The sequence below is a fragment of the Equus caballus genome, chromosome 20 (assembly GCF_041296265.1).
Source record: "Equus caballus isolate H_3958 breed thoroughbred chromosome 20, TB-T2T, whole genome shotgun sequence".
Taxonomy (NCBI): Eukaryota; Metazoa; Chordata; class Mammalia; order Perissodactyla; family Equidae; genus Equus; species Equus caballus.
The window spans coordinates 46,675,625-46,702,946 of NC_091703.1; the positions used below are offsets into that span (position 1 = coordinate 46,675,625).

Genomic DNA, 27,322 nt, shown 5'->3' on the forward strand with positions numbered 1-27,322 from the left:
CTCCCCTTCACCTCGTGTGCCCACCTCACATCCCCCTTCCCCTGCTAACCACTGAACTGTTCTCCTTGTCCATGTGCTTGTTTGTATTCCACATATGAGTGAAATCATCTGGTGTTTGTCTTTCTCAGTCTGGCTCACTTTGCTTAGCACAGTTCCCTCTAGGTCCTTCCATGTTGTTGCAAATGGGATGATTTTGTCTTTTCTTATGGCTGAGTAGTATTCCATTGTGTGTGTGTCTTCTTTATCCCATCATCAGTCGATGGGCACTTGGGTTGTTTCCATGTCTTGGCTATTGTGAATAGTGCTGCAATGAACATAGGGGTGCATATGCTACTTTGGATTGTTGATTTCAAGTTGTTTGGGTAGATACCCAGTAGTGGGATAGCTGGGTCATATGATACTTCTATTTTTAGCTTTTTGAGGAATCTCCCTACTGTTTTTCATAGTGGCTGAACCAGTTTGCACTCCCACCAGCAGTGTATGAGGGTTCCCTTTTTTCCACACCCTCTCCAGCATTTGTTATTTTTAGTCTTAGTGATTACAGCCATTATAAACGGGTGTAAGGTGGTATCCTAGTGTAGTTTTGATTGCATTTCCCTGATGATTAGTGATGTTGAACATCTTTTCATGTGTTTATTGGCCATCTGTATATCTTCTTTGGAAAAATGTCTGCTCATATCCTCTGCCCGTTTTTTGATCGGGCTGTTTGTTTCTTTATTGTTCAGTTGTGTGAGTTCCTTATACATTATGAAGATTAACCCCTTGTCAGATATATGTAATGTGCAAATATTTTCTCCCAATTAGTGGGTTGTCTCTTTGTTTTTTTTCTTCTTCTCCCCAAAGCCCCCCAGTACATAGTTGTATATTCTAGTGGTTGGTCCTTCTGGTTGTACTATGTTGGACGCCGCCTCAGTGTGGCTTGATGAGCAGTGCCATGTCTGCACCCAGGATCCGAACCGGCAAAACCCTGGGCTGCCGAAGCAGGGCATGCAAACTTAACCACTTGGCCACAGGGCCGGCCCCTGTCTCTTTGTTTTGATCCCAGTTTCTTGTGCCTTGCAGAAGCTCTTTAGTCAGATGAAGTCCCACCTGTTTATTTTTTCTTTTGTTTCCCTTGTCTGAGAAGACATGATATTCGAAAAGATCCTTTTAAGTTCGAAGTCAAAGAGTGTATTACCTGTATTATCTTCTGGGAGTTTTATGGTTTCAGGACTTATCTTCAAGTCTTTGATCCATTTTGAGTTATATATATATATTCTTAGTTAATTCTTAGTTATTATGGGAGAAGCTTTCCTTTGGGTAATGGTAATTTCATATGTGAGGGCACAAAAGCATTTCCTGATATATAAAACTGTATTCTAAAACTCCTGACGTGCTGTTAGGTTGACAGAAGGAATGGAAATATTGAATTTGGCCATGGCCTAGTCATTTTCTTTCTTGATTTTCATTGTTAAAATGTCTAAGAATTCTGCCTGCTTCAAGGTTTGTACAGCAGTACCAGAAGAGAGGATTCTGCTGTACTGTCTGAACCATTAAAACACGCCTCTTTCCCTTCTTGTTAATCAGGAAGCGCAGAACCTCATGGCTCTGACCAATGTGGACACCCCATTAAAAGGTGGACTGAATACCCCTCTGCACGAGAGTGACTTCTCAGGTGTGACTCCACAGCGGCAGGTTGTACAGACTCCAAATACAGTTCTTTCTACCCCATTCAGGTATTATTAATAAACAAATGTTTTCTGTTTTAGAAAAACTTGAATCCGAGGATTTGGACAACATCCTTGCTTTAGTAATGTTGACAGAGAATGGAAATAAGTGATCAACTTGCGTTTTTGATTTCTCCTCACTCGTAGTAGTAAATAACATAATAGTGTCCAGGAAATGGTTAAATACTCTATGGAGCTTTCTTCCTTTTTCAGTTTCTGATGCTTATCACCTTGTTTCTGGATACTTTTTATCTGATTTAAAAGAGCAGGTCAATCCATTGTTATTGATCCTTTGGTGAATTTTATAAAAATTGTAATCCTTTTTATGCATGTGTGACTGTTGCTTTTCCCCCAACATTTTATTATGGAAATTTCTAACATTCAGAGAGTTTGAAAGAATGGTAAAGCAAACATCCGTATAGCCACCACCTAAATTCTACAGTTGTTAACATATTACTGTGTTTGCTTTATCGTGTATCTATCTGTCAATCCATCTTATTTTTTAATGCGTTTCAAAGTAAGTTGCAGGTATCAGTCCATTTCATCAGTAAACACTTCCTTCTGCATATCGTTACCTAGAGTTCAGAGTTCATTATTTGTTTACAATTCTTTTGTTTTAAGCTATTGCTTTTTGAAGAAGAATTTTTAAGATACAAACATTATAGTGGCAAGTTGTATTAAAATTGAATTTGAGTTTTTAAGGGTTGGAAATATTTGGGCTTTACTTTTAATTTTAAACGTTAGGATATGTCCTCCTGCTGGTTGTGTAGTATAGGAAGCATCTCAGACTGTTACAGCTGTACATGACAGCAGGATCAAGAAGCCTTGGCAGCCAAATCCTTACATTTCACACTTCTTGCAAGGCTTGTAAGAAAGCCTAGTCCCTTTTTTCCTGTGTGTGTCTTATCTCTCAACTAGACTGTAAGCTCCTTGTGGGCAGGGACCGTGTCTTGTAGGACAAAACCTCACCTCTTTGGAACAGCTCTCTGGCAGCACCATCTGTCTGAACACAGCCAAGATACAGGAAGTAAGCAAACAAAGGCTTTGAACAATTAAAATGTAAGTTGCAAAGTCTATGGACTTTATTCCTGGGAGAGTCTCTTAGTCCTCACTCCTAACTATTCATATTTAGATGTGATTCTAAAAGCCTAGTGTTTAGTTTCCAAACAGAATGTAAAGAGAGAAACTACTTAGAATATGCACACTGATGATAACGTGATAATGACATGATAGCCAACAGCTAGAGGCAGGGAGGAAACAAATGATAAGATGAAGATGCTGAACTCAGAGTTATTTTGGGTCTTTGAGCTTGGTGGCTCACCTCTCTGCCCACTCTGTGTTCTTTTCCTCCTTAGTGTGTCACAAAAAGGTTGAAATGATGTTTGGTGGACTTAATTTAGAAAGGCAAGAAAATGTCAAATGTAGTGACTTTATTTGAAGTCATTAAAGTGAAAATACTGTGTGTAAATACTAAGCTAGCTGGTAAACCTTTATTTTAACCTTATTAAAACCAGGTAGGGAAACAGAATTTCTGGAGTCTTTATTTCTTTATTTTCTGCATTCCTTGTTAAATAATTTATGGGAAAAACATTTGAAAGCACAATCTAGATAAAAATGGCACTTTTATTAGTTGGAGTTTCTGTCTTCCAGGACTCCTTCTCATGGATCCGAAGGGCTGACTCCTCGGAGTGGAACGACTCCCAAACCAGTTATTAACTCCACCCCGGGTAGAACTCCTCTTCGAGACAAGTTGAACATTAATCCTGAGGATGGAATGGCAGACTACAGTGATCCCTCTTATGTGAAGCAGATGGTACACGTCACTTCTCTTCTAAAACTTAAAAAAAAAAAAGTTTTGTACCTCACGGGTGCTGAATTAAGATCTTCCATCTTGTCAGTGCATATTATATATACCTTGGGAATCTGTATACCTGTGGACACCAGAAAAGGAAAATGATTTGCAGGACTTGAGAAGGGGAACCTTTTGGTCTCATAAGCCTACTTTTTTCTGATTTTTAATATTTTTGTGAATATTGATTATGCTGATGGTAATGCACCTTGTATCTCTTGGGATTTTAATTTTATCGTTTACTAATTAATACTTTCTTGAATTTTTTTTTTCTATTTCTGTGAAATAAATTTTGGGTTTCGAATGCCTCGTAAATTAGATTTTGAGCCTTGATTCCTCTTTGCTCTGTACTTTCAGGACAGTCTAGATCTCAAAGCCAAGTTAATTTGATGTTTATTGCTGACCTTAACAAAATTTTCTTTTGTATGTTTTGCAAGGTGATGCAGAAAGCTAATTATAAAAGTTGAGTTTTGCTTCTGCCCATGTTATTGCTTTTATTATGTTACTATTGGGCTTTATTATCTGATGCCACAGGAAATCATTGTGGGATTTGTTTCTTTTTAATGAGTTCCAATGATGTTGGCCTGTTTTCAGTTTACAAATTAATTCTAACTTCACATATAGATTTGATTAGTTTAGAATGTTTTTTTAATGCCCAAATTGCTACCAACTAATGCCAGCTCTGCATGGCTACATAAGAATTAAACAAAAGATCAAATGTGTGCAAAGCATGAATCTGGACACTTTAGGGGATCTAAAGTTGAGTAAAGATGTCTTTTGTCTTGAAGAAGTTTATGTTCTAGAGAAATTGGCAGTACTAGACCAAGTCCAAAAATAATTGTAAGATAAGATCAAAATAAGTCATGTGAGTAAAATCAACATGCTTAGGGTGGCCAAAGAAAGAAAATCCCATTTGTTGGGTGGATACTGGGAAAGCCTTCATTGAGGAGATATGCTCAGAAGAGGGTCAGGCTATCCCAGGTGGAGGCCATAATGTGAATGAGTGTGAGGCATGTTTTGGAGGTAGCAACTCCTCACCCCTGGCATACATGTAATGGAGCAATGGGGAATAAGACTAGAAAGGTGAGCTGAGGATGTATTGGGGAAAACTTCGGGTACTGGGCAGTTTCCTTTGGGAACTATGGACTGTTTTCTTTGTCTTGCCTATCATCTAGTATTTCCATTAAAAATAAACACACACACACATTCAGGCATCTTTACAGTTTAGGTTTTGTTAGTCCAAGGACAAATTGACTTTTGAACTTGTTTTTTTCATTTGCTGTTAAATGTCAGTGTCAAAAATGTTTTCCTTAAATGGGGATCCTGAAGAACTTTTTTCTGCCCCTCAGAGGTAATGCCAAAGCTGTTTATTAGAATATCCAGAGTAACTTCATTGATCACAAAACAGAGTTTTTGTTTGGTCTTAATGTAGGGAAGAAATAGAGATAGAAATTAAACAAAAAACTTGTCTCAGCTCTGAAGTTAGAGATCATTTTTCTAGAATTAAAATTAGGCTAAGTGTTTTTTGGAAACTCCTGTAGAATATTGGTTGAACTTAGTGTGTGTGAATTGAGAAGGACCAATTCTTTTCCACAGGAAAGAGAGTCTCGTGAACACCTCCGTTTAGGGTTGTTGGGCCTTCCTGCTCCTAAGAATGACTTTGAAATTGTTCTACCAGAAAATGCTGAGAAGGAGCTGGAAGATCGTGAAATAGATGATACTTACATTGAAGATGCTGCTGATGTAGATGCACGAAAGCAGGTGGGTATTGTGCTAGAAAGGGAGTGCGGGTTTGCCAAATGTGTCAGTCAGCTGAAAGAATGAAGAATGGCTGTTAAATATCTCAAGATCACTACTTAGAAGTTTTTGATATTTAAAAAAATTACCCTAAAATAAACTACTTATGCTGTAATAAATACTCATGTATTTAAAAATATATTCGGGATATCTTGATAAGCTGTTTTTTTTTTTGGTGAGGAAGATTTACTCCAAGCTAACATTTATTGCCAATCGTCCTTTTTTTGCTTGAGGAAGATTAACCCTGAGCTAACATCCATGCCAGTCTTCCTCTATTTGGTATGTGGGTCGCTGCCACGACATGGCTTGATGAGTGGTATAGGTCCATGCCTGAGATCCAAACCCTTGAACCTGGGCCACTGAAGCAGAGTGTGCCGGACTTAACCACTATGCCATGGGGCCGGCCCTTGATAGGCATTCTTAAAATCTATATGTATAAAGCAATTTAAATACCCTCTGTCAAATTTATTAAGCTTCTTTGAAGTATACATAAGTAGTCTTTTAGACATTGTGTTTCACCCTAGCCAGGAAAAGATGTTATTGATGAGTCTTGAAAACACATACATCTTGGATTGGTTGAGTAAATGGTTTTGGCTTAGTGTAAAGTAATAAAAAATGTATATTTGTAGATTTAGAGAGAGTTCGTCATAGTATCAGTAACACCTTGTACTAATATATCTTATAGTTAATTACTTTCTCATTTGCACATAACAAATGGGTGATGTAAACAGTATAGGTATTAGCTTCATTTTAGAAATGAGGAAACAGGCTTAGGTGAATTAAGTTAATTTTCCCAGGTCTCATGGCTGGAAGGTGGTGAATCTTGAACTAGAACTGAGATAGTATGACCCCTTTCAGTAATTCTTGCTGCAGTCTGTTTCAGGATCATTTTAGAAATGGAATAATTTCATGGGATTGGAGTGAGAATGGCATCAACGGCCATCATATTTTAGAGGGAAATCATGTGAATGTGCTTTTTGGTGGGGAATATAGGATAATACTTTTTGTGTTCTCTTAGCTACTTTGAGTTACACTTACTCTCAGCAGTGGTGTGAAATTCTAATCTGTTACCCCACATTATTCATAATTTAAGAATCAAGAAACACATTCATTGGCTGGCTTTTTAAATTAAAAATCAGTAGCTTTTGGGGTGGTAAGGTTGGTATTGCAGGAGGAATAATTAAGCGTTCCCTCTAGGTTTAGGATTCTGATTGAGACAGGAAGAGAATGATGATCTGATGGGTGGAGCCATGTAAATTTGGAGAACGCGCTAGTCGACATTGAAAGTTCTTAGTTTGTATTGTAATGAGAGAATGAATATACACTGATGAGTTTCTGTTGCCTTCTATTGCCTTACTGCAACCTTACACAGAGTTCTACAGCTTTAGCTCCTGAACATAGATGTTCTTGTAGACTAAAGTGTTTTCAGCTTTATTGAAATGTGTCAAATACTGTATAGCTGCAGTAATGGATATAAAAATAATTTTTTAGGCCATACGAGAAGCAGAACGTGTAAAGGAAATGAAACGAATGCACAAAGCTGTCCAGAAAGATCTGCCAAGACCATCAGAAGTAAGTGTTAGAATTTCTGGTTTAGGATGTTTTAAGTTTCTTTTTCTGCGATTGATACTTTTTATAATATTCGTACTGTCTGTAAAACAAAATTTCATCTACTTTCTAGAATATAGTAAAGCAATTCCCAGATCTAATCTTTTAAATATTTCACTGGTACAAATGAGAATTTAGAAGGAAAAAAAAGAATTCATTTTGAAAGTGTAAAACTGCTATTTAATTCATGCCTAGCACAAGTAATCACATGAGTATGTTGCAGTGATATGTTTGGTAATTGTTTTTGTTTTAAACTTTTAGGTAAATGAAACTATTCTAAGACCCTTAAATGTAGAACCACCTCTAACAGATTTACAGAAAAGTGAAGAACTAATCAAAAAAGAAATGATTACAATGCTTCATTATGACCTTCTGCATCACCCTTATGAACCATCTGGAAATAAAAAAGGAAAAACTGTAGGATTTGGTACAAATAATTCGGAGCACATTGCTTATCTGGAACATAACCCTTATGAAAAGTTCTCCAAAGAAGAACTGAAAAAGGTATGATTGAGCGGGAATGTTTCTGTCTTGAGATTTAATATTTCCGTGTGTCATAGGCAAGTGTTAGCTTACTTTCCCATATTGATATTCATAGGCAAGTGAAATACACAGTTAGGAGATAAATGTTCATATGAAGTGTTAGGACTCCACCTCCGTGCCCACGTTCAGTGATAGAGCTTTATCAGGTAAACACTAATGTGGGTGGCAAGATATTTTTGTTTCATAGATGTGTGCCTGATGGACAGTTGCTACACTTGTCATTTTCTGTGTTTAACTTTTGTATTTAGACTAATATGAAAAAACAAGTGTATTAAAAATGTTTATAGATTAAACTTTTCACCTGTTTAAAGAAAGGAAATAGTTTTACTGAATTTATTTTCCTCATATGATTTCCCTCTATCCTTTTGGATAAGGAAATAAAGAAACTGTTTCTTATGTAAAGTCTGTTCTACCTTTTCCTTCATATGCAGTTTGTTCTTTCTGCTTTGACGGAACAAACAGCTGTGATTGTGAATAGAAATCTGCACGTTGGTGTGAGAAAATACAGTTGGTTTTGTGGTTGGAAACAGAGTGTTATTAGCTTAAAAGTCTTTTTTCTTTAGTCTTTAGTCCTGAAGGGCAATGATGGATCCATTGATTGGAATGGGTTAATGCACACTTGGGAGAAAGCAAATAAAATTCTTTTTTCTCTTTTCTCTTCTGCTCTTTCCCTCTCTCCCTCTCTTTCTTACTTTCTGTTTTCCTTATTGCATAAGTAATGCACGTTTAATATATTTTTAGAAAATAGAGAAAGGAAGGAAGATTTAGATTTATATTTCAATAATTTGCCTCTGATTTCTGAGTGGCTTGAGTTACTCTTTTTCAGTAAGTGCTGTGGGAAACTGACGTCTGTCAAGTGCCTGTGCTGTGGCAGGCACATTTAATCATTGATCTGGGGTTGAGAATTAAGGCTACGAACTCAATACTTGAACAGTTTCCTCTTTTTAGAGTGAAAATATGAGGGGAAGATGGAATTCAGGAAACATTTTCCTAAATTTATTGTATTATGGAAACCTGAAATAGAGATCACATTGTTGCTTATAGATGTTCTGTAGGGGATAGAGTCTAATAAAACTTTGAAAATAATAATTGTAAGTATTACTTTGGAATTATTTGAAACTGTTAGAAAGTAGTTTAAATATTCTACTGTATTTTATCTGTTTATACTCTTCTTTGTTCCAAAAAGATTTTGAAGCAGCTGTTTACTTAGCAGATTCTTTATGGACAGTTTAAAGGTAACTTAGCTGTACTCTCTCCTAATAATTACACGAGCTGAATTTGTAAATTTTTGCTATGTACAGTTTCAGAATGAAATTTTGAAGCTATTTCTCTTACAATAAAGTATCAGATTTTCATTAACTATGTTAAATTCGTTTGGTTCCATTACTTCCTCTAAGAGGTATTGTTTAAAAGTATCCAATTTTTGGGGGCTGGCCCCGTGGCGTAGTGGTTAAGTTTGGCATGCTCCGCTTCAGCAGCCTGGGTTTGCGGCTGCAGATCCTGAGCATGGACCTACACCACTTGTCAGCCGTGCTGTGGTGGTGACCCACATATAAAGTAGAGGGAGATTGGCACAGATGTTAGCTCAGGGCTAATCTATCTCAGCAAAAAAAAAAGTATTCAATTTTTGTCTTCTATAGACAAGATTTTCTGTTTTTTTGTTTAGAGTTTTTGTATGCTGGTCATTTGTCTTGATATTATATATTTGGGTCTGTTTATTTTCTGATATTACTAGAACAATTGAAAGCTTTTTATAAAGCACAAAAAGTGGTTGTCACTTTTTCATGATCTGTGAAGCAAAGTTCTGGAAAAAGTTCATGTGGTATGCTAACAGAGTCTGTGTGGTCTGATGTTGGGTTAGGCTGTTTATGTATATTGTATCACTTAATCCTAGTAACAAATGTGTCAGGTAGGTATTATCCCCATTTTACGAATGAGAAACGGGCTCAGAGAAGTTAAGCAAGTTCAGACAGCCACATAAGTGGTAAAGCTGTGATTTGAACCCAGGCTCGTCCCACTCCATTCCCCTCATTCTGTCATCTTAGACTGTTTCTTTAGTAGTGAATGAGACTTGGTCTATGATCCATCATTATTTGCTTCGTGCCCCAAGTCTCATTCTCTGGCAGTGTCAGGGGCATTCCTTCAGATGAGGAAAAAAGGCATGAATCAAAAAAAATGCCTTGTTCCCCTTCATGATCCTGTGAAGTCTGAAGTGTAGGAAGGGAGGGTGGAGTGGAAGGAGCACACACAAGCATTGGTACCGTCTGGCCTGGGCGTGATCCTGTCTTGTCTGCTTACTAGTGATGTGGTCTGGAACCAGTTTAATTTCTCTGAGCCTTAGTTCCATCGCCTTTAAAATGAGGTTAACATTAGCTCCTTTCTAAGATGGTTATGATGTTTGGAGATAATTTAGGTAAAACTTATAAATCCAGTTCCTGGCACATAGTAGATACCTGAGAAATGGTGGCTGCTATTATAATGAGTGAAGGCAAAAAAGACTTTTATATTACTGGGGGGATATGTGGATGCTTGGCTTTTCAGATCAGTCTGCATTGCCTACATTTGCTTAGGTATTCTTCCCCCCTTCCAGAAAACAACCAGTGAACCAAAACTTGCTTTTGCCAAAAGGAGGAGGAAAAACTAGTCTTTTAAAGCTCTCTGTCGATGGCAAGTATTTGTAGTACTCAAACTTCCTGAAATTATTATTGTAAACAGGCCCAGGACATTCTGGTGCAGGAGATGGAAGTGGTAAAACAAGGAATGAGCCACGGAGAACTCTCAAGTGAAGCCTATAACCAGGTGTGGGAAGAATGCTACAGTCAAGTTTTGTATCTCCCTGGGCAGAGCCGCTACACACGGGCCAACCTCGCTAGCAAAAAGGACAGAATTGAGTCACTTGAAAAGAGGCTTGAGGTTGGTATTCTTTTAAAATTCTAATTGAAATATACTTTGATTGAAATAATGAACTAGAGTATAATACCATTGAAGACAACTTCAGAAAAACAGACCTGAGGTGATTATTGCCTTTGCAGTTCTTGAGGGAAAACTACACTGAAGTGTTTGATCTTCCTTGGCCTCTTCATTGGTTTTTCAGAATTGCTTGCCTTCCTGATAAAGAGTGCCCTCCAGGTTGACGCCGGGTCAGTCAGAATGTGGGAGCGGGAGCCAAGAAGTTAACACTGGTCACTCAGAACAGTGTAGATCAGTGCGAGAATAGCCTCTTTTCTCTAGGGAGGGATCTCAGTAGTACCAAGGAGCTTTCTTTCTGTAGCTAAGAGAGCACATTTACAGAACTTTGGTACCGTCTTATTCATCCTGTGATTCCTGTGAGTTCAAGTTACAGAGAGAGTGCCAAGCTGGATTATCTAGACAATGGCTTCCAAGATTTTTCACGTTTATGAAAATGTTGAAATGTACTAAATGTGAGTTTCATGGCATGTGGTTTCTTAATAGAGTCTGCATTTTTTGAATTCCAGAATCTGTGTAGGCATTTTGCCAGTGGCATGTAAATTGTGGTTCATGGGCCACTAGGCTGCCTTGTGGATTCTTAATGGTGGTCTTCAGGGCTGTTTCTGAGGCCAAGATGGGATGGGAAGGAGGAAGGGGTGCTTCAGGCAATCACATGCAGAAAGTGGCCTTAGTTTCCTCTTCTGTGATTACCGGTTTCTCTTTACAAAAAGCAGATTTGAAAATATTTCTATTTAGGGGAAAAAAAATAGTAAAATAACTTGGGATGATTGGGGCTGTGTGGAGCTAGGGAAATGAGCAGGAAAAAGCAGTATCTTTTAATTTAAAATTATTGTAAGTCTTAATTTTACCTTTAAGATTACATATATAGGCACCTAGTGGTTAATCTTTTGTCATTTAGGGGGAAATGAGCGTTTCTTTCTGAAGTAATTCTCATCTTGGGTGAAATCTCAGCAGTCCCGTGCTGCTGGTCACTCCAGTTGTATGACTCATCTCCAGCAGGGTGTGCTGTTGCTCTGTGTTTTAAATCACAGTTAGAGAAGGTAGGACATCAGTGGTTAAATTTTAAGTTACATTTTCTGTCGTGTAGGCTTCCTTTCTTATAACTGTAGTTAGCAGTGTGGTTCTGATCTAAGGTCAGCGCTGTAATTGATTGGAAAGCCATTTGGAAAGTTTCCTTGTAACATTTATATAGAAATACTTAGGTCTCTCACTTAGTTTGAAAATCTTCTCATTTGAGGTGAGTAAACTCTTTCTGCCTCAAATGGGAAGGACATTTTGTGCTGTTTGAAATATAAAAAAAAGTTTTTCCCTAAATCTCATTTACTTTGTCGAGGCACTAACTTTCATGACAGCAAATAAATGTGTCACAAAGTGAGTGGTGCCGTAAAGTACAGTAATTTTTATTTCTACGTTGAATTGGTCTTGTGAGTTTTGAAGGGAAAAATACAGAAAGAACCACTGCTGTTCTTTTGGAGATTTATTTGGGTCGTTTATGAGCAACCATTAAAAACATGTGGTTCTCTTTGTTCAGTTCAGTACCAGGAACTGAAATCTTCCGTTGAACTATTTTTGTTGAAGGATTGGTGATTTTGGAAGAATATTCATAAAACAGTCTGAAGTAATTTTTCTTTTCTTGACTCCTGGATAACTTACTTTTTTGTTTACCCAACTAGTTACTTTTAAAGAATACGTAATCAAATCCTTTAATTTAGTAAACTATGCTTATTTCAAATGAAAGTTCATTAAATCTTTAAAAAGAAGAAAAGAGACTCAAAAAACCAAATAAACAAATCCCTCATTTTATTTGTATTCATCCCTAATTCAGAACTAGGTTTGTCTTAGCTTATTTTAGTTTTTGAAGATACAATTCTACTGGTTTGAAATACATAAATATTTTATTTCAATTGTGGTAATTCTTTCATCATTTCAGTTGATTGCTAAATTATAAACATTATTCAAAGTTTGTTGTGGGGAAGGAACTCCAGTTGAATTATATAAACTAAATGCTGTACTTGAATTATCCTTTCCACTCTTAGTTTCAGGGAGATAGGCCTTTCTGTGCAAGCACAGTACACCACGGCTGCCAGTGTGTTTGATTTTTGCTGCCGTGAACTTGGGAACAGTGAATCTAAGTTATGGCCCTATCACAGTGTATCAAGCAAGATGAAATCCAGCTTTGTCGTGGTTGGTGTCTCCTAAATGGATTAAAAAAATGTGCCCTGAGGTTTATATTGGAGCTAGTCTTTGAGCCGGTACTCATGATTAATATTTGAAACTTAGAACTTAAATGAAAATCCTTAAGATACTCATTTAAAACTAATAGAACCATCTCAGATTTTATGTGGAATGTGGTAGGTGGTACAAGCAGTCTGTTAAATAAATAGAATCAGAACGTAGTCGCAGGTCGAAAGTAAGCGGGAAAGACTTGTGAATTATAACCAAGTCCATGTATTTTATTCTGCTTTGGAGGCAGAATTAATTTTAGAACCTTGCCAGACATTTGTGTGTAAAATAAGGCGGCAGCAGCAATCAGAAATGACAGCTAATATCAGAAAAGGAAAAGTTAGAAAGCGTAACATGTTGAGTCCATTTAAATACGGTGGCAGAAAGCCTTGTGCGTTTTAAGAGCTTCTGAGGGCATTATGGGTGTGTAGTAGGAGCTAGAGTGATCGCTGTTTATAGTGATCCCCAAATTAATAAGAAAAGCTTAATTTCTTAGTGTCATGTGTGGTTTTTTTTTTAAAGAGAGATGGCTATAATTGTAGAAAAATTTTCATCAAATGGTTAAAAGTAAAAGAGCTTTAGTACTTATTTAATCCCATGTTCAGTGAGTGTTGCTGAGCATCTGCTGCGTGCCAGCCCCTGCTCTAGGCCCGGGGGATGCAGCGGGGACGGGGCAGGCCAGCTCTGCTCCTGTGCCCGGGGGATGCAGCAGGAACGGGGCAGGCCAGCTCTGCTCTAGGCCCGGGGGATGCAGCGGGAACGGGGCAGACCAGCTCTGCTCCTGTGGACTTCACTTATCTGGAGAATGCTCAGTGTGGAGAACCTCATTTTCTGACGATGCCAGATAAATGAGTCATTACTGTATTTGGGAAGTGCAAATAGAATTTGAAGTGTTCTAATTTGTTTCCACTTTAAGTGGAAATAGGAAATCGTCTGAAGACATAATTATTTTGAGTGAAATAATTTCCAGTAGGTGCAAAAGTGAAATGAGAAGTCTGAATTTAGGCCTGCTATTAAATTTAATAGTATTTGAAATAGTATCTAAACTGCTGTGTTGAGGAAGTTTGGCTGAAAAGTAGATTTTGTCATGTTAGCTATAAAAATGGAAAGGCTTTCCTTAGAGGTGGAAACTAGGTCCAGAAGTAATACTTCTCCCTGTATTTTACTGGCACAGTCAACTTACTCAAGAAATATTATGTAACATTGACTTCTTGGAAATAAAGTAACTTAAAGAACACAGATAACACATTTAAAATCCTTCTCAGTGTATTTGTAGAACTCTTATGAGGACCCCTGCCTTTACTGAATGGTTATATTTCAGCAAAATTGGCTGCACAATGGATCCCATTTTCTCAGTGATTTTCATTACAAAGTCATATATTTTCACACAGGAAAACATTCCCTTAATGCTTTAAAGAGTGAAAACTTAGGGTAAGGATTAGATTGGTGGGCAGTTCTGGGTGGAGGACTGTATGTGGTAGTGTCTCAGCAAGTTCACGCTTATGTTCCCTTGTGGGCGTGTGTACGGAGAGAGGGTGGCACGGGGTGCAGGAGGGAAGTTGCTCCCAGTACTTTGGAATGCCGTCTTTCTCACATCCTGCTCTCTGCCATGGCCCTTAACGGCACTGACAGGTTTCTTGGTTCTTTCTAGCAAGAACTCTAGAGCTGGACCAGAGATCTCCTCGGTACCACCGTTGTGCTTCTGTCATGCCTCAGCATACTGTTGACTGTTTTCGTGCAGTTTCTGTGTTTCATTTCCTAACTTATGCCAATGTAAAGTGCTCTCGGTATGGCTTTATTGGTACGTTACTTTTCTGGGAGAGGTTTGTAGTAAGGTTTTGCCTTACTGCTTAGCTTCCTTTGCAGGGATGCAGTCTGATGTTTGCTAAGTCTGGTTAGATGCTGACAGTAATCACCTACTTCTACCTGCATCTCATCAGTATAGAGAAGGTTCACCAATAAAACTGAATGCTAGTGAGGAGTGTGGAGAGTACAGGAGAGTCACTCGTGGACTCTTGTTTGCAAACATTTTGGTGGTTGAACCACATCTGTACTAATATAGGATCTTATTGCTGAATGGTGGCCTAGGAAGTGGAGCTGCTGTCAACTCTCTGTTTATTTTGGGTGTCCTTAAACCTGTTTTTCCAGTGGTATAAGGTTATGTTCTGGGCCCCCAAGCAAGAGTTTCAGTGAGGGATGCTCTTAATGTTTCTGAACCTCACTGTAACAGACTTTAACTGAAGACAGTATTGGAGACCCAAGGATAATGTGTTTATTTTGGAATTACTTAAGCTTAGTAACCTTAACAAACTTAGTGAGTTTGAAAGTAACAATTACACTTTTATAAGTCCCATACAGCCCCCTTTTGTAATGACCCGAGGAAACACTTATGGTTCCACTGATTCATCTCCTGGGAACCATCAGTTTTCCATTGGTCTCTGGCCAGTCTTTTTTAGACAGTTTCTCTTCTATGCGTTTAAAAAATAACATTTGTAGGCGTTTTTCTAAAAATAATACCTGTACTTTGTAGAAAATTTTAAAAGAAATTAAAAAAATGAAGAAAAAAAGCCTACCCATCCAGACATAATCACCTAAAAATTTGGGGGGAGTGTGTGTGTGTGTGTGTGTGTGTGTGTGTGTGTGTGTGTGTATGTATGTATATATATATATATATATATAAAAATAAGATTAAATATAATAGAAAAAGATTAATGTATATATAAACATACATACCTCTGTGAATGAAAGGAGGAAGGTATTTAAAACTAAATTGGGATCATCATATACTACTTTGTTCATTTAATAGTATAAGAAGTATTATTTAAAAAAAAAGAAACTTGATCACTTGCTCTCGTTCAAAGTCTGTGGCAAAGATTAGCTTTGGTGAAATCTCCAAATAATTGCACTAGTTATATTCTGCTCAGCTTCTTTTTTTTTTTTTTAAAGGTTTTATTTTTCCTTTTTCTCCCAAAGCCCCCCAGTACAGAGTTGTGTATTTTTAGTTGTGGGTCCTTCTAGTTGTGGCATGTGGGACGCCGCCTCAGCATGCCCTGATGAGCGGTGCCATGTCCGTGTCCAGGATCCAAACCATCGAAACCCTGGGCCGCCGAAGTGGAGTGCACGAACTTAACCACTCGGCCACGGGGCCGGCCCCTGCTCAGCTTCTTAAAAAGTTGTTAAATAATCTTTTTTCCCTGTAAAATTTTTCTGAGATGTTTGTTTTCCCATAGTTTTATAGCTGGTTAAGAATAAAAGAATTAGGAATTTAAAATTAAAAGCTGGAGAAAGTAAAAGTTTTTCTTAAGTGTCAAATAAAATTCTTATAAGTGGGTACTTACAGGTTAATGTCCAAATCAGGGAAAGAATGATGGGCCCATCTGTTAATTAAGATCTTGTGTTTGCATGTGTCTGGAGTAATTTGTTTTTCAGGAAACTGTCTGGTGGCATTAAGCCATTTAGTGCCTCAGCTTGAATGTCTTCAGGCATGTTTGCGTTTCAGGGGCTGAGGCAGGCAGGACATTTGCTTTATTAGTGGTGTGGCCTAATGTTTTGGACTTTCACGTAGGACACAACTGCGTAGCCTCATCACTTAGTGGCTGGGTTGCCTAGGGCAAATTACTCAACTTCTTTGGGTCTCAAATTCCTTTACCTGTAAAATTTGGGTGGATGATACTTTTTATCTCATGGAAGTGAGAGTTTGACATAATGTAAGATTAAATGAGAGTACTGTGTGTCTAGAAAATACAGTCATGTACCACATAACAGCGTTTTGTCAGTGGTGAACCGGACTCCATAATAGGCAGTGGTCCCATAAGATTAGTACCATATAGTGTAGATGCGTAGTAGGCTGTACTATATGATGTTTGCACAACGACAGAATCGCTTAATGACGCCTTTCTCAGCATGTGTCCCCATCATTAAGGGACGCATGACTGTAGCAAGTTTTAGTGAAAGGGAATTCTCTCCCATGTGTCTTAGGTATCTATCACCCTTAGTGTTATCTAAATTGGATTAAACTTGGTTTGATACTAGGAGGTATCAAAAGTAACTTCACCTTAAACAACGAGGTGGCTAAACTTTTATTCTATAAATTTTGATGAATGTCTGAAATTTGAGACATGGATCTATTTTAGGAGAAGGAGTGAAACTTAAAGCTCAGATTTTGGTTAGTGTAAATGGATTTTATGTAATTGTGGATTTTAACTTAACATTTCTTATATATGTTTTGGTATATTTAAATAGTTGACATACTTGTAAATTATATTAAAATTTTAATGTCTCCATTATATTTCATTTTATTGATGTTTCATGGTTTGTGGTGTATGGTCTTAAAGTAATTAACCTGTAGAGTAGATACTAAATTTAAATTTTAGAAAATCTTTTATTATGGGAATTTTCAGATATACCCGAAAGCAGACTGGTGTAATGAGTTCTCATGTATCACCCAGCTATGACAGTCATCAACTCATAGCCACTCTTGTTTCATCTGTTATTCTCCTTTCCCCATTATTTTGAAGCAAATTCCAGACATCATAAAACAGAATTACGATGCATGAAATTTGTCACTTGCTCTCCCTACACATTTATATGTAGATGTATTCTCATTTATCTCCTCTTTTGAATTGAATTTTACTCTTTCATTTTGGATGTAGTCAGCTTTAATTATATCAAATATTGTCCTACTCTAAATACCTAATACTTAGGGTGAACTTTATTTAAGAATATTAGAAATTTTGTGCTGATGTGTAGTTGAAGCACAAACTTCCACTAGAACCACATTTGGGGGGCTTGTCTGCTGACAAGTGAGTGAGGTATTTAATTCCAGCTCTACTGCTGACTTTGTTAGGTGTTTTAAGATGACTTTCAGGTGTATCTCTAAGTGCAGGTAAGGATTTGAAAAAACATTTTTGAGAACTTTTGGTAAATCAGCTATGAATGCAAAGACTTGGAAAGCAGCTTTTGGGACAACTCTTGGTAAGTCAGCTATAAGATGCAGTGCAAGCTCTGTAAGCCAATACTGTTTAAAATAAGTTGTCCTTCAGGGCAGTTGCTAATGCTTAATTGTGTGTGTGTTTTTTAAGGGCTTAGGAATATGAGTCTGGTTAAATCAGAGTCTTCCTGATTCTTTGTATTTTAAACAATAAGGTTTTGTACTCTGTTGGACTTTAATGTTGTTTCCGTGTGTATATGAGTGTGGAGAAGGGTTGTTGGGGCTGATTTAAGATAATCCTGTCCCCTGTATGCATGTGTATTTCGTGCTTGAGATTTATTGGCTAGAAAAAGGCCAGACATTATGGGTTAGTTTTTTTCCTCCTAAAGTATATTCTGCAGTCATAGGTTGAGCATTTACAGCATATGCAGGTATCTTCCTTTCCATTTTAATGATCAGATGGCACATGGAAGATAACTAAGCTAAAATTGAATATTAAAAGCTGTATTCCATTTCTGCTCTATACTTTTATACTATCTTTATATATTTATTTGAATAATTTTTTCCTGGACTTAAATTTTTTTGTATAATTATCTCCATATTTGCTTGGAATTTTAGCACAATATTTGAGCCAGAAAACTTTTCTTTCTTTTTTTTGGTGAAAAAGATTAGCCGTGAGCTAACATCCATACCAGTCTTCCTCTATTTTGTATGTGGGATGCCTTCACAGCATGGCTAATGAGTGGAGTAGGTCCGCACCTGGGATCCGAACCAGCAAACCCCTGGCTGCTGAACTGCGGTGGAACTGTAACCACTTGGCCATGAGGCTGGCCCTGAGCCAGGAAACTTTTATAAAGCTTGAGCTAAATTAAATAAATTTGTTGACATTAAATGGAAGCTAGCAACTTTGCAGTTTTAAAATCTTTGGTGGTTTGGGAATAATAAATGACTCAACTGTGTGAGGTGAGGTAATTTCCAGATACAAGGTACTGGTCGTACTAAATGTACCTTGATGACTAATTAAACACTTACTGAGTGTAAGTACTATGGTGATGCACCAGAGTGGAAATTGAATATCCATGGAGTGCAGTGTATAGCTAATTGAATTATCTTAACCAATGCAAATGATAATTTGTATGACTAATTTAAAAAAAGCACTCTGTGTATTAATTTGAATTTCTGTGCTGTTAAGGTTTTTGGAATGTATATTTGAATTCACATGTGATTAAAGTATTTAATCTTGATATTCTTAGAACATGCTGAATTATAGTAAGGGAACTTGATGCAATTCATGGATTTAGTTGTTCACTTATTGGGAATGAAGGCTTTTGGTATTGGTCTAGTTAAGAGAGAACACCTGACATCTAGCTTCTGTAACAAGGGTGGCTGAAGCAGGATTCTCTATCCTGATTGCCTGTTAGAATCATCTGGAGGCTTTAAAATAAAAAGATCTGAGACCATTTAAATAAGGGTCTCTGCGGCTGGCCCCAAGGCTGAGTGGTTCAAGTTCCATGCGCTCTGTTTCCGTGGCTTGGGGTTCCTGGGTTCGGATCCCGGGTATGGACCTGCTCCACTCATGAGCCATGCTGTGGAGGCATCCCACAAACAAAGTAGAGGAAGACTGGCACAGATATTAGCTCAGGGCCAATCTTCCTCACAAGTAAGTAAATAAATAAATAAATAAATAAGAGTCTCTGGGTTTAGGGTGCTGGCACTGGTAGATTTTAAAAACTCTACAGGGGGGCTGGCCCCGTGGCCGAGTGGTTAAGTTCGCGCGCTCCGCTGCAGGCGGCCCAGTGTTTCGTCGGTTCGAATCCTGGGCGCGGACATGGCACTGCTCATCAAACCACGCTGAGGCAGCGTCCCACATGCCACAACTAGGACCCACAACGAAGAATATACAACTATGTACTGGGGGGCTTTGGGGAGAAAAAGGAAAAATAAAATCTTTTAAAAAAAAAAAACTCTACAGGTAATCCTAAAGTTTAGCTGAGGTTGAAAACCACTGGCTTGAAAGACATGCTCCAGGACATGTTACTTGATGTGGTGACTGTCAGGGGTGACCGCTTGCTTCAAAGAAGGGACAGCAACTTTTCCTTGCTTTATTTCCAGGGAGGGGGTCTGCACCATTTTTTATTAAAGTTGGGATTTTTTTTTTCCTTTTCTAAAGATTGTCACCTGAGCTAACAACTGTTGCCAATCTTTTTTTTTTTCCCTTCTTCTCCCCAAAGCCCCCCAGTGCATAGTTGTATATTCTAGTTGTAGGTCCTTCTGGTTGTGCTTTGTGGGACACTGCCTCAGCATGGCCTTATGAGCGGCACTATGTCCATGCCTGGGATCTGAACCGGTGAAACCCTGGGACACCCAAACAGAGTGCATGAACTTAACCACTCCGCCATGGGTCCGGCCCCATGAAGTTGGGATTTTAAAGAAGGTTTTAAAGCCTTGTCCTTAGTGTCTTGGCCTATTAGGAGAGCAAAATGGTTAAACTCTTACTACCTATAAAATAATTGTAGTCAGAGCTAACATTTGTCGACTGCTTACTCTATGCCAGTCACTGGGCAGCTAAGGGTTTTACGTACATTATCTTATTTGAGCTTCATAATGACTTTTTGCAGTGACTGCCATTTTATTGATGGAGAAATGGAGACACAGAGGTTAAATAACTTGTGTCAACTCAGAACACCTGGGTGGCAGAGCTGGGTAGAAAGAGTGACTCACTCCGCACTATACTGTGCGGACTTCCCCCTCGTACTTCCTGACGGTTAGAGGAAATATGGCTGCCATGGAACTTACCTTGATTTGTTATCTGTTAGAGGAAAAGGGCTCCTTTATAAAGGACATTATTTATTCATACATTTATTTAAATGAATTGGAGAGGAATAAGAAAACTTTTACAAAATGCTGAAGATATGAATGGTTTTAAAAGAGCTTTATTTAAATTAATTTTAGATCTGTGTCACTTTTAATAAACTAAGCTGGAGATGGATAGGTATGAAGTACTACTTTTCCGGTAGAAGTATACTTTATATTTTGAGGAGCACTTTCTTTTTTGAGGAACACCTTCTTTTTTGATGTTCTTATATATTCCAGTCATAAAATATTGAGATTGACATGTTTGTTTTTGAATCAGATGTTATATATTGAAGTGGATGTTTGAAAGTTATATATTTGTTTTGGTGATTATATGCTTCTAAGTATTTTAAAACACTCTATGTACAGTTTTTATATCACTATTTCGTATTTGACAATGTTTTCCTGTGGTACTGTTTCTGCTTATTTATCCCCACTCCTACATTTAGTATCTGAGAAAAAAAGTATTTACCTATTGTCATACTGTCTCCCTTGTTACACAGTGTCCTCAGTTGCATTATTCTGAATTAGAGAGTATCCTTTGGGCATACATTATCATGAAACTACTTAGTTTTGATTGCTTATAGAAGTCACTTGATAGAATCCATTTGGGGGAGGGAAGGAGGAAGAGAGAAGGAGTTGAAGGAAGGCAGAAAGGAAGAACAGACAGACGCAAAGAAATTAACACAGATGTACTAATTATTCCTAAGGCTTTGACCTCACAATTGTAGTGTTGTATGTTGAAAACAAGCATTTGCAGATCACTGTGAAGTGATTATATTGTAGGCTGTAGGATGTACACCTGCAGAAGGTGTTATGCTAATAGGGTTCTGCATTACACACCTGCTTCCTTCTCATCTGCCTCTCTTTGGACCCTCTAAGCTGGGGCTTTCTCTGCCTTGCCACATCAGAATTTTGTTGAAATCTTTCTTCTGTTAATTGTCCCTCTCCTGTTCTTTTGTGAGTTTATGCATTTTTAATTATTTTCCCTGATTGTAGAATGATCTGAGAAGGCAGCCCAGCTGTGCTCTATATATGTATTTAATAGGAAAACTGTCATTTCCTTTAATTTTATATTGTCTCTTTACTCCTCAAAATTAAAAATTTTTTTTGTTGCCAAATGTGATCTTCTCTTTTCTTTATGGGATTTATGCCAAATTTTGGATTATAACGTTATAAAAATAATCTCGTAATTTTATAGTTTGAGGGGGGTTATGTTTTGTACACAACTGTGGTACATTAATTGGATATTATTCAGTTATTAAAAATGTGCTAGATGTATGACATAGAAGTGCATTTTTGAAATATAGATGGTGAAGATGAGTCGCCGCCAGTCCCACAGTCAGTGAAGATTAGTGACAGCAGTTATTTTCAGAAGTAGAGAATTTCATACGTGAAATTCAAGCCTGCTTTGAGATTGACTCATGGGTGATGTTATAACTAGATTATTTAGGACTAACCTGTAAAACCCTTCAGGTGCAGGACAAACCCTTCTTAAGCCTCATTTTGTGTTACGGTAGCTGAAGTCTAAGGAATGTGAATGTACTTGGCTTTGAGGCAGTGGATGAACCAGTAGAAGCTTTTTAGTCTTGTTTCTTAGCCTGCTTTTCTCATGTGTGCTTATGTGATCTCTCCTGTCCCCTAGATAAACAGGGGTCACATGACGACAGAAGCCAAGAGAGCTGCAAAGATGGAAAAGAAGATGAAAATTTTGCTTGGGGGTTACCAGTCTCGTGCTATGGGGCTCATGAAACAGTTGAATGACTTGTGGGACCAAATTGAGCAGGCTTACCTGGAGTTACGCACTTTTGAAGAACTCAAGAAACATGAAGACTCTGCTATTCCCCGGAGGCTAGAGGTAACAATTCTTGCCTGGCAGCGTTGCTTAGAAAGAGAGCTGCAAAGAATTATCAGGACTTTCCTTTTTTTTTCCTTTCTGCGCAGGCTGTCTTCTGAAGTTGATACTTTCTGGCTTTTTTCAGTGAGACCCAAAAGTCTTTGGCTTTCTCATCTAGAATGGCCTTTGTGTAGATGGGTGGACCAGGCCAGTTGTGGATGCAAAGGCTTTTCCTTTACTGATTTTCTGTCTTTACTGTGAAATAGAATAAATAACCCTTGTGATTTGTCCCCCTGAAACTTAATTGCATCCCATTCATATAGCTCTTAGAGATACATTAAACTAATGTCTTTTTGTTTTGTAACTTAGGATGCTGGGAATATAGCTAGTCATTCAAAAGCATCAAATTCCTGTGGCTAGATTTGGTGTAACTTTATTTGCTGAGTGTACGTGATGCAGATAAAGAGCAGCCATGGCTTATTTAAGTGCATTCATGGGCATTGACAGGACAATAATGGCTTGTTTATTTGAGATAGCATCAGAGATTACAATCAGATGGTAGTCATGACCAAATCAGAGAATGGCTGCAATGCAGTCATGCACTACACAACGACGTTTTGGTCAACGACAGACCGAATATATGACGGTGGTCCCATAAGGTTAGTACCATGTAGCCTGGGTTTGTAGCTGGCTGTCCCATATAGGTTTGTGTTAAGTACACTCTATGATGTTTGCACAATGACAAAATCCCCCTAACCACCCATTTCTTAGAATGTATCCTGTTGTTAAGTGATGCATGACTGTGCTGGTTTTATAGCAGAAGTAGTTGCTATTTTTGTTGCTCTTTGGGAATACTTACCTCTTAAGAGTCATGACTTAACTCAAGCTGTTTGTAACATGATAAAGTACCATAAGATATTTTTAATTTTCAGTGTGCTTACGTATGAAATAATTATTTAATATTTTTTGTTTTTTCAAGTGTCTAAAAGAAGATGTTCAGCGACAACAGGAAAGAGAAAAGGAACTTCAGCATAGATATGCTGATTTACTGCTGGAGAAAGAGACTTTAAAGTCCAAATTCTGAAACATAGATTATATTCTGTCACAAGATGAATTAATTGCTGGTTTTCATACTCTGGAAGGCTGAAACTGATGTTTATCTTCATTGACAAATTTGCCCACGATCTGTGGTTTTTCAGTTGTTTATTTTAAGTGATATCGATCTCACACATTCTGTGTATAAAGACTTTAACTCCATAGGGCATTTTAGGGTTTAAATTATTAAGGTGATCATTCTTTTAGCAGTGTCATATTTGCAAAATTTTTTCAGTTTGACCTTTAATTTTAAAAGCCTGATTTTAAAATGCTGCCTGTGAGTAAACTCTTGAATAAAAACAAAATATAAAAAATTGAGAATGTAGCCCTTTGTTTGAAGTAATTAGATACTTAGAGTGCCCACAAACCAGCAAATATGTACTCTGGGTCATATTTAATGAGTAACTCTCGGGTAATCAAAATGGCAATCCAGAATCTTAACTTAAATCCTTAAGAGGCAATCCTTTTGTGGCTTTGTTAGTTTTGACCGTTTTAGCATAGAACGGTCATTTCTCTGTACACTGACAAGATAGATTAAGTTTTTCATAGCTCATTTTTCTTTTTCAGTATAACTTTAGGGAAGGTTTCTTCTCTGCGCAGCTACTTAGACAGTTTGTGGATTAGGACTCAAAAGATTTAATTTTTCTTGCCCTGTTATTTTCTTGTAAATATTTTTTTGACAGGCATTTTAAAGATAAATTTCAACAAGGCTGTCAAACTTTATTAAAACTCTGTGTTTATCTGAAGTCAATCACACGAGTGTAGAATTTGGGGAATGGGTAAAGGTGGGAAGATCTAACTTTATAGCAATTCGTATGAGGTCATGTAGGACAGTATTGATTGGCTACAGGTTCAGTATGGGCCAACAGTGTGTTGGACCCACCAAAAGATTGCTCAGTCTTAGACTACTGGAGACTAAGGAAGGAAAGAAGAGGTTTTCTTCCTTCATTGGTTCATTTATCAGATTTTATTGACTATATACCCAGTGTTGGAGTCCTGGAGATAGAACAATCAATAAAATAGGTATGGTTCCTGTTTTGTGGAGCTTACCAGTCTATTGAGAATGCTAGACAAGTAAAATTCACATGTTTATTGGGTGACTCTTCTTATGTGTTAGGCACTTATTTAAGTCTTGGTGATTAACAGTTATTAAGACAAAGTTCCTGCTCTCATGGAGGTGACGGTAGTGGGAGGAGATACTAAACATACAGGGAAAAGTATTAGATCATGAACTTTAGATTCTATGGAAGGAAGTAAAATATGGTGATGAGAGAGAGTGGCTGGGTGGCTTCTTTAGGTTGGATGATCAAAGAGCTCTCTGAGGAGGTAGCATTTAGGATAAGATGTGATTGGCGTCTTGGAAGGAGCCATCCTTGGGAGATTCAAGGGAAGAGCCATGTCGGCAGAGTGAGTAACTAGCACAAAGCCCCTTTGGTGTGTTTGAGAAACAGAAAGGAAGACAGTGTGGCTAGAGTGTCAAGAATGGCATTTGTATAAGGCCTGGTTGTACAGGGCCATGTAAGGCTGTGGTAAGGAATTTGAATCTTATCCTATGATGGGAGGCTGTGAAAAGATTGTAAGCAAAGGAATGACATGATCAGAGTTGTTTTAGAAACATCCTGTGGCCATCCTGTATGATGTCTCACCAGGCTGAGTTAATTTGGGAGCCTGATTCAGTAATCTAGGCAAAAATAAAATCGAGTCAAACTAGGATAGAGGCAGTCTTGATGGAGACAGGTGGAAAGATTGGAGCTGCAATAATTCTGTAGTCTCACCAGATCATAAATGTCTACTTTCCTAGTATCTAGTCACTTAATTCTAGTACTTTTTTCAGTAATTTCGTATGGGTTTTCTAGGAAATACTTTATCATCTATGAATAATGATAATGTTTCTTGTAATTATTTTTGCTGCATGTTTTGTTGGCGGAAATGTTGAGGACAATGGTAAATGGTGATGATAGTGGACACTCATGTTTTGTTTCCGATTGTAACGTGAATATCCAGTGTTTACCTTTAGGTTGGCTGTTTTGAGTCAGATATTCTTTATTTAGAAAGGATATCTAGAAATACCTATTTTTAGTTTTTCAAGAATTTGAATTGGGAATGGCTCTGAAATTTTGTCACATATACTTTTTGGATATCTGTGAAGATGATCATTTAGTTTTTTTCTTTTTCATTTGATTCCTTGATGACATGTTAATAGGTTTTCCAGCATTAAACCATCTTTGAACTCCTGGGATCATAGATTAACTAAAAAATTTTTTTTTAAAGAGATTTACAGTTTTCTTGCATCCTATGTAGACTTGAATTATATGGATTTAAAATAGTTGATCTAATAATATTAATAAAGACTCACATGGTTTTCAAAATTTGAAGTAATGTACATACTTAGAGCTTAAAAAATGGCCAACAATGGCATCATTTCACAACTGACAGTCTCAGTGCATTTGTAAACTGCTGGTGATTCTGCCACACAGCAGTGCGGCTTTAACCGGTAAACAGACATGCCGTCCTCCTTCCTCAGCGCCCGGTGAAGCCCAGGGCTCTTCCCCAGCACCAGTCTGACAGCGATTTTGGTGCCTCTGAACAGTCACGTTGATCATGTTCTCTCACAGGCTTCATTGAGTGGTAATGGAACAGCCAGTGTTGGAAAGTATGTTCAAGTCTCAGTAACTTTGGGACAGAAATTAAAGTTGATAAAGAGCCAAAAGAAACCACCACCATGAGCGAGAGTCCTGTTTGAAATATTAGAAATAATTAGAAACATTCTCTGGCCATCCTGTATAAATGTCTCACCAGGCCGAGATAAGAAAAAGCGGTGTCGAAAGAAAGGAATACACTACGGTGATTGTGGACTTAGGCTGTCCAGCCATGCGGCCCGTGTTTTTACATTTATTTTTCTCGGAAAATTAGTTTTGAAATACGTGATGTCCTCTGGAATGCTTTTCTTCTAAAATGGGACTGCCCTGTTGGTACTATAGAATTTGATTTGCTAATATTTTATTTAGGGAAATGGCATTATTACATGAGTGAGTTTGGTCTTTTGGGCTGTCATCACCCAGGTTTTGACATGCGGATTCTGCCAGCTCTCTAAAGTGAATAGGATAACTGTATAAATTTTCGTGTGATTAAGCAGTTACGTTACAGTATGGGAGTGATTTGTTCCATGGAAGATGGAAGGACTGTACTTAGAAAACTTTGAAGTTCAGAGCCCTGTTTGGAGATAATTTCGGGATATAACTGTCAGTTTCTTCTGTAACTATTAGTAGCTTATCTGTTTTTAAATTTAAATTTTCTGTTTTAAAATGTATTTCTCCTTTTGTGTTTATTATCTACTAAATTTAAGTAATTCATACTTTTCCATAAAACTTCTCATTTTGTTGAAATTTAACATGTTTGTTAGAGAATTTTAGTAGAGAATAAAAAATCTCATTTCTATTAAATTGCTACTTTTAAGTTATAAGAAATTTACCTTTTCTTAATTCTACCATGTTTTATTTTTTCTTCATTACGCTTGCTAAAGGTATCTTTTTTCCCTTCAAAAAAAGCTAGTGTTTGGATTTATCAATTGTGATTTTGTTTTAAAATGTATTACTTTCTTATTTTATGTTTATTTCCTTTGTTTTCTCTAGATTTTTTTCTCTGTAACTTTTTGCGTCTGATGCTTATTTTTTATTTTTGTTTGTGTACAGATGAATACGTTGAGGACTTTTGGTTATGTCTCATTTCAAAGACGCTCACTTCCCAGCTGTGCTGATGTGTCTTGTTTTGTAAATAGTTTATCATTCTGTTTTAAGTTTTAGGTTCAATAATTAAGAATATTTAAAAATTTCAGTGTGGTTCTTTTTTTTTAAATCATTTTTAGATTGTTGCCTTGTGGAAAGCAAATATGGCTTACGTAGTTTCTCCTT

General features: G+C 37.4%; 1 protein-coding gene across 1 annotated transcript in view; it reads left to right on the forward strand.

The window, feature by feature from the left end:
- CDC5L (cell division cycle 5 like) overlaps positions 1–25,533 on the forward strand; it is a 50,159-nt gene extending 24,626 nt beyond the window's left edge. Inside the window, 8 exon segments of the mRNA NM_001301220.1 lie at positions 1,567–1,715; positions 3,357–3,519; positions 5,152–5,316; positions 6,844–6,924; positions 7,222–7,464; positions 10,219–10,416; positions 22,125–22,337; positions 23,296–25,533. Coding sequence (NP_001288149.1) covers positions 1,567–1,715; positions 3,357–3,519; positions 5,152–5,316; positions 6,844–6,924; positions 7,222–7,464; positions 10,219–10,416; positions 22,125–22,337; positions 23,296–23,400 — 1,317 coding nt within the window. The 3' untranslated portion in view covers positions 23,401–25,533.
- Positions 25,534–27,322: the final 1,789 nt, after the last annotated feature.